This window comes from Priapulus caudatus, unplaced genomic scaffold (genome assembly GCF_000485595.1).
Source record: "Priapulus caudatus unplaced genomic scaffold, Priapulus_caudatus-5.0.1 Scaffold1525, whole genome shotgun sequence".
NCBI classification, from domain to species: domain Eukaryota; kingdom Metazoa; phylum Priapulida; class Priapulimorpha; order Priapulimorphida; family Priapulidae; genus Priapulus; species Priapulus caudatus.
The window spans coordinates 46,265-53,987 of NW_014578586.1; the positions used below are offsets into that span (position 1 = coordinate 46,265).

The 7,723-nt window shown below is 44.1% G+C and overlaps 1 protein-coding gene across 1 annotated transcript in view; it reads right to left on the minus strand.

Annotated features, from left to right (window-relative positions):
• Positions 1–3,061: 3,061 nt before the first annotated feature.
• LOC106816906 (sodium- and chloride-dependent glycine transporter 1-like) overlaps positions 3,062–7,723 on the minus strand; it is a 17,939-nt gene continuing 13,277 nt past the window's right edge. The window contains exon 8 of the mRNA XM_014821549.1: positions 3,062–3,109. Coding sequence (XP_014677035.1) covers positions 3,062–3,109 — 48 coding nt within the window. The remainder of the gene's footprint in view (positions 3,110–7,723) is intronic.

Sequence of the window (7,723 nt, forward strand, 5' to 3'; positions counted from 1 at the left end):
GCGCAGGCCGTGTACGGCGTCGCGTTCGGCGCGCGTCCGGCACGCGCGCCAGCCGTCGCCGCCATCCCGCTCCTCGCGCTCAGCTTCGCCGTGTACGCGTACCTCTACCCGAATATACACGGCATCTTCGCGCCGGCCGTGTTCGCGTACACGATCCTCATCGACTTGATGGTGTGGCGCGCGGCGACGCGGCTGTGGCGCGACGGAGCGTGGACGTGGCCGCGGGCAGCGGCGGCCGCCGGAGCCGCGCTCTTCTTCGTCTCGGACCTGTGCATCGCGGTGAACAAGTTCAAGTTCGAGCTGCCGCACGCTCAGCACGTCGTCATGGGGACGTACTACGCCGCGCAGCTTGGCATCGCAGTGTCCGTGCTCGATGCGAACGCGTGAGCGGCCGGCGACGACGATGTCCGACGGGGTCCTCCCGCGCGGGAAGAAGTCCGGCGGTCAGCGGGGAGGTTTGCAGGGGGTTCGGGAATCAGGATCGAGTCGTCGCGGAGTTTCGACGAGCGCGCGGTCGTGGTGCTGTATCTAGAAGAGAAGTGTGGTGCATGAAAGAGTCGGGGAGGGGGGGGGGATGCCCATTGCGAGAAACGTCGTCAGTTGTTGTGACTCTGTGCGTCTAAAGCTGGGTTTACACTACCGACTTTATGTTGGCGAATTGGCGAGTTGGACCAATTTTGCAATTCGGCAACACCGAGTTGGCGAAAATAGAACATAAGAACATTTAAAATCGGTAGTGTAAACCCAACTTCACACGTCGTGTGTGACATTTGAAATTAGATGTTGTGCGACGGTTGTTTCGGAGTTGTTGTAATCGTTATTTACGATGTTTCTGACAATGGGTCCCTGGATCGTAATGAACGTGTGTTAGAAGCCACGGAGTTGTAGTGGTGTGTGTGAGTATTTTATTCCGTTGGATGGGACCAGGGAATATAATGCGCACATGGTCGTGACATTTTGGTTGTGTCACCTGTTAATGACACATTGCTAGTGTTCAAGGCCGTACGCAGGAAATTTTCTGTAGGGTGGCAAAGGTACTCCCCATGCCCCCTGTGCCCTAAAGTTTCGCAATTTCACATTTCTTTATTTAAAGTGTAATACTTCTTTGATGATTTAAGATAACCTTTTGTCACATTTCTATTTTATTTCTAAAAGTGTACAGTATTTGTCCCATTAAAAAGCATACTCTGAAAATATCTAGGGGGAGCAACTGCCCCTGCTGCCCCTTGCTGCGTACGGCTCTGCTAGTGTTTGGGGTGGGGGGGGGTGGTTACTGGGAAGAGGGTCTGGAAAAGGGAAATGTAGGAATGATGTTGGATTGAAGATATTGAAGATGTATACATTTTCGAGCACTGTTGTTATTTTAATTGTTGCAATCGTGGCCTTTGTCATCTGATTTAGAGATGCACAATTTTTTCATATTTTATTCTACGTGTGCTATATATTAGGCGAAGAAAATGTGATATTCTACAACTAGTGTATATAAATACTTGCATTGCAATGTTTACACCAAAGCGGAATACTGGATTTGTCAAAGAGTTGAATGTAGTATGAATCCAAATACTACTCAAAGCGATCAGATGTCACTTGTCACACTTTCAATGCAAACCTTGTGTTTTTTACCATCAGGGATATATCTGTTATTACCGTACGTTATTTTAGTTCTTCCATGCCTTGTTGGGCTCGAAATCAGTTCTGTTATTTTTCTCGTTCGTCTTACCGAGCGATGTTATTTGTTGATGTTGTAGTTACTCTATGATCGTTGGCATGTACCCAAAGCGTTCATCTTGTCAAGTTCTAATGGGCACACAATTGTAAGTAGCTACAGATTCAGAGATCAATGAAATATTCAGTCAAATCTTGTGCAGCCGTCGTATGACGGTTCTTTCACTAATAGCCCACCAAAGTAAGAGTTTTAGCGTGTGTAGCAGTGACCTTTCAGTACATTTCATTAATGTGTCCGTTGGTGTTTGTTCCTGTATACCGGTATCTGTGATATCTGTGATCCAGTCATCATCGATCTACTGATATATCTATCAGTCGGGCACAATCACTAGAGAGTTCAAATCCAAAGGCCAGTTAATGCGGAAAGTGTTTCGGCGCACTGCGCGACTCTGTTCTATTTTTACTTGGCTAGGTTCGTTGCGACGTTGTAACCATGCGTGTTTTGTTTGTTTGTTCAGACTTTGAATAGCGGACCACATCCACTTTTAAGTGGGTTTTTTTGCGCGATTTTTTTCGTGATTTTTATCTGACTTAGAACTTGAGGTGCACTCTATCTCTATTTCGATAGCTCTGTGCTTCACGTGTTATGCCCACGTACGGCCACGTATGCCACGTATGGCGTGTACGCACACTCTGCGCGCACACTCACTACACGCACACTCCCTGCGCGCATACGCTCTGCACCAACACTCTGCGCGCGCGCATGCCATACACGCCTCTACATGGATGCACATGCCATGCACGCCACCACATGCACGCGCACGCCATGCACGCACACGACATGCACCATATGTAAGTGTCCTTCCTTGTGCGGGCGACTATTTATCCGTGCTTTTTGTCACAGAGGTGACATGTCTGGTTTGCCGCTATCTAATCTCTGGCAGCTAGCCAGAACAACGTCTACCTGTTATGTGCATGGCTAGCCGCCACGTGTGTCGTCACGCAGCCGATATCAGGAGTGTATGATATCGATATTTATATATCTCTATATATATATATACACCCCTATATATTATACACCCCTGATGTACTATCACGGCAACACACGATAAACGCGTCGTCACGCTCGTACTATATGATATATATATAGACTCCTGATATAATGTATATTATGTATATATATATATACATCGCATATATATATGTGTGTGTGAGTGTATGTATATATATATATATATATATATATATATATATAACAAGAGTAGACAATACCAAGAGTAGTGTTATTTTCTACTCTTGATATATACATATACGGGACATATACTCGGCGCGTTCGTTTTCAAAGTTGACCTGAGAGTGAGCGCAGCCTGGGATCGCCAGCACCTGCATGCGCTCGCTATCCTGCGTTCCCCGTCTCCGGTGCGGTCTCAACGGATCCTATTATCTACACGAAGCATAAGTATTCTCTGATAATGTTCCCCAGGAGTTCAGGTAGAGACGTCGAGCGCACCTGCCATTTGTACGCATGATCTCACGATAACATATATATTAGTTAGTTAGAACGTATTTCGGTGTTTCCTTTAAATTTTATACGTGTTGATAATTATTGTAATTGATTATTACAAATCGTGTCTAATCGATGTTTATATTTATTGTAAGTGTGCAAATTACGTTGTTTTTCCGCAATTTGTTTCGCGTGTAAAGCGATTGGTCGCATGGTGCTTTCTTGTATGCAAAATGAGGGGTTGTTTACTAGAAAACTGACATCATGGTGAGTGGTGAGTGTGATTAAGAACGTGAGAGAGGTTGAGACACGAAATGGAAGGAAGCGAGTGAGAGATAGCGACAGGAAGGAAGAGAGGGAGTACAGGGAGACTGTCGCGGGTTTTCTATTATATATATATATATAATAGGATAATTTATAATAGTTGTACGTGTACCGGAACCACTATCATGTTATGTACATTTGTCTTCGACATTTGGAATATTGATTTAGATATTCTACGTTCTGGTCTAGCACACATTAATTATACGTTATCACCTAACTTCGACATGGCGTATCTTTTGATAAACGCACGCTTATACTTCCTATAGCAAGTCTTTCTCATCATGTGGCTTAAACAGGAGGAAAGGTGTAGAACGGTGCGATAGGTATATTATAGTACATACAGTAGAAGTGTATATAGATATTTATTCCCGTCAGAAGAATAGAAAGTCGTTAGCTAAATGGAAATCGTGCCGTATCCTGTGATTCGCGGGCGTTTCGAAAGTTCACCTGCTGTGATACTATTATATTCCACACCAGGGGGCGATTGTTCTGTTAGGTTTGTTATACATGTAGCTGGGGACGAGTGGGTTGCAGACGCTCAAAGGTCAGGGGCTGGCATTGGGTTAAATCGCTCTGAAAATTCTATTCGTATGTACGTGTAAGTGTGTTCCAGTATGAGTTTTATATTGCTGCATTCCCCGCCGCTTTTTACTGAACGTATACATTTCTTTAAATATTTTACTTGTTGAATAATTTATATTGATAATTAGTAATGACTTGATGCGCATTGCTCACGTATAGTAGATGTAGAAAGTATTATTAAATGCTTATTCTTTGTGTATTATTACCACGAGTGCAAACACGCGATCTTTCATTATTGGTGTTGATGATGATTGTTGAAAACTAATCGAGAGAACAACACTTCATTGTAAAAATTCTCGAAATTGTGCGAGATGGAGGTCTCACCACGAGAGATGACAAAAATAATAAAAATGAAACGGATAATTATGCATTCGTCGCTTGTGTTTTTTGCTGTGATCCGTATGTTCTCATTATTAATTATACACACACTCAATGTTATGGTTGTCAATAGTAGGAGATAGATCCAGAGCTGTGGGGTGTTCCCTCGTTCCCTCGTCAAACATACTCCGTTGGAACTTCTATACAATCACACGCTTAACTTCACGCACAATTCTAGTAATTCCCTTGAAATTTTTATTTCATTTCTTCGTTTTTAACAGACACGTCGCGTCCCTTGCGTTTGACTTTGAACAGCTTAATCTTCCGCTATTTCTTTCTTCGTAATTAAGATTTAACTACCAATTTCCTGCTCGATCCTGTATCATGGAATGTGCATCATGGTTCCCACAAAAGTGTGAATTATTGATTCAATGACTTTTCAAGGACATTTCAATGACATGTTTTTTTCAAGAGCAATCAGTGTCAGGCAGTAACATTAACAGTGAATAAAAGCAATCACTTAATCCTTACTCCCCTCTCGCGGATAGTTCGCCCGTGACCAGTCAAGCGTTGAAAAACATTCCAGCAAAATGACCGTATTTCAGCCGAAACTTTTTCACTCCCCGAGGCACAAAATGTGAATTTGCGCCTATAATACACGCGCACGCGTGCGTGCGACCACACCCACGTGTGCGCATCCGTTGGTGGGTGTGTATGTGTGATTTTGTGATTGTAAAAACACGTATTATAGCCGTAAATCCACTATTTGTGCTTTTGGGGGTGAAAAAGTTCAGACTGAAATACGGCCATTTGGTCGTCAAAGTTTTTCCATGCTTGACTGGCCATGGGCGATACTATCCAGAAGTGACAGAGGGATAGGAATTGTCGCGTCCGTAATGTGCATATATGTATCTATGTAAAACCACCTGGCTCTACACGTGTGTCTCGTTAGTACATCTAGTTAGAGCTCTAGCATTTCAATTATGAAACTGGGGTTCGAATCCCCGTTAATTCTTTGCTAAAATATTTTCTAACTTGTGTAAAGGTAAACGTATTGCAGACATGTATGCAAAGCATATTACGAACGCACGCACGCACGTTCAACACTGAAATGGAAATTGTGCGACGCGCGTGTGTGCGTGTGTGTGTGTGCGTTCGTAATATGCTTTGCATACATGTCTGCAATACGTTTACCTTTACACAAGTTAGAAAATATTTTAGCAAAGAATTAACGGGGATTCGAACCCCGGTTTCACAAATGAAAGGCTAGAGCTCTAACTAGATGTACTAACGAGACACTCGTCTAGAGCCAGGTGGTTTTACATAGATACATATATGCACATTACGGACGCGACAATTCCTATCCCTCTGTCACTTCCTTACTCCCCTCTCGCGGATAGTTCGCCCGTGACCAGTCAAGCGTTGAAAAACATTCGCAGCAAAATGACCGTATTTCAGCCGAAACTTTTTCACTCCCCGAGGCACAAAATGTGAATTTACGCCTATAATACACGCGCAAGCGTGCGTGCGACCATATACCCGCGTGTGTGCGCCCGGTCATGTGTGTGTATATGTGTTTGTGTGACTGTAAAAACGCGTATTATAGCCGTATAACCACATTTTGTGCTTTGGTGGTGTGAAAAAGTTGAAGCTGAAAACCAGCCATTTGCCTGTCTAACCTTTCACTGTGCACCTGATGCCGTGGGCGATACTATCCGCGAGAGGGGGAGGGAAATGCTGAGGGGAAATGAATGAGAGGGGAGGAGGAAGGAAAGATGAGGGGAAAGAAGAGAGGGACGGAGGGAGGGAATAATGCAAACAGAGATTGCACACGAATGCGCAGTCACACGCGCAGACGAACGCACGTACGGCACAAACGGCACACATACAGGCACCGATGCACATATTAAACATAATTATTCATTCTAATATAGTTATACTTCTCTCACCTTCTCGCTCACCCTCTCCCTCTCTGTGACGCTCTTGATAATATGTATCTATATATATATATATATACTCGCCTTTTTCCGTTTCTTCTCCTGTGCTCACTTTCCTAACTCCCGCTACAGCCGTAAACTCCCTGCCCCCCCCGCCGAGGCACAAAATTGGATTCATCGTAGCCTATAATACACGCGCACGCGTGCGTCGACATACCGATCCGCGGTGGCGTTCCGTTAATTGTGCTATGGTGTGTTGTGTGAAATATGTAAAAAAGAAAAACGGATAAAATTGATTGAATAAAATTCACCGTGCTAACGAGGTCGTAGGCGATACCATTTGGGAGAGGGAATCACTTATTCCCGACACTTATATTCCCGAGAGAATATAACCTGATAGGATATAGATTAAAGTACCATATAAATAGATATAGAAGAAATAGATCAAGGACAATATCAGATATTGAATAAAAAGATATTCGTTTTTTTGTTTTTCTTTAACCACGTTGAAGTTAACCAACGTCCCCAAGCGAATCATAAAGTAGATCATGAAACCCTCACAACGCGCCGTAAAACGTTCGTTCTCCGCCTTACAGTGGGGACTGTCCGCGTGCATGCGTGCGTTCGTGCGTGCGTGAGTGAAGACGGATAAAACAGAACAAAATCGTTGAAAGATGTTTCGTACATACAGATCCGCAGATTTATTTAGCAGATATTTTTCCCACAACATTCACTGCATACGCGCGATAACTGTGATAGTTCGCGCTCGTCCGCACCCTACCCAGATCGAAGACGCACCAAAGGAACGAAAAAAAAAAAAAAAAAAAAAAAAAAAAAAAAAAAGTAAGGTAGAGAATGAGCAGGTGAGATAGTGCCGTAGACACGCTTGGCATGACTCGACAATTCCGAAAACCTGCAACATCTGCCGTCATGATGACAAGGCATCGAATTCTTATATCTCTTCCGCGCGTGTCCTCCGTTCAAATACGACACGAGGACGACAATACAGAAACGATTCTTTCGAGATTCCTCCCTCCCGCCTCCTACCTTCTCCCCGTGTAATTAAGTGAACACCGACGAAAGTGGAAGTGATCATGTGTACCAATCAACATATTTTTTCCTACTCTGATGCCAAACTGTGCGGCAAACGACTACAGACTGTCGATTGACTGGCTGACTGAATGACTGGCTGACTGGCTCCTGTACTGACTGCAGGACTAACGGCTGTCCGTTACGAATTGTCCTGATAAAGACAATCAAGTGCCCCCGCAGTCATAGCGAAACTGAACTACGCGAGCGCTCATCTACGTCTACTTGCGGTGTGGACTGTCTTGTGCGTGAGTGTGGATTCTAGGAAATCCCTGCTAGCGCCCAAATGTGTTCACATCATCCG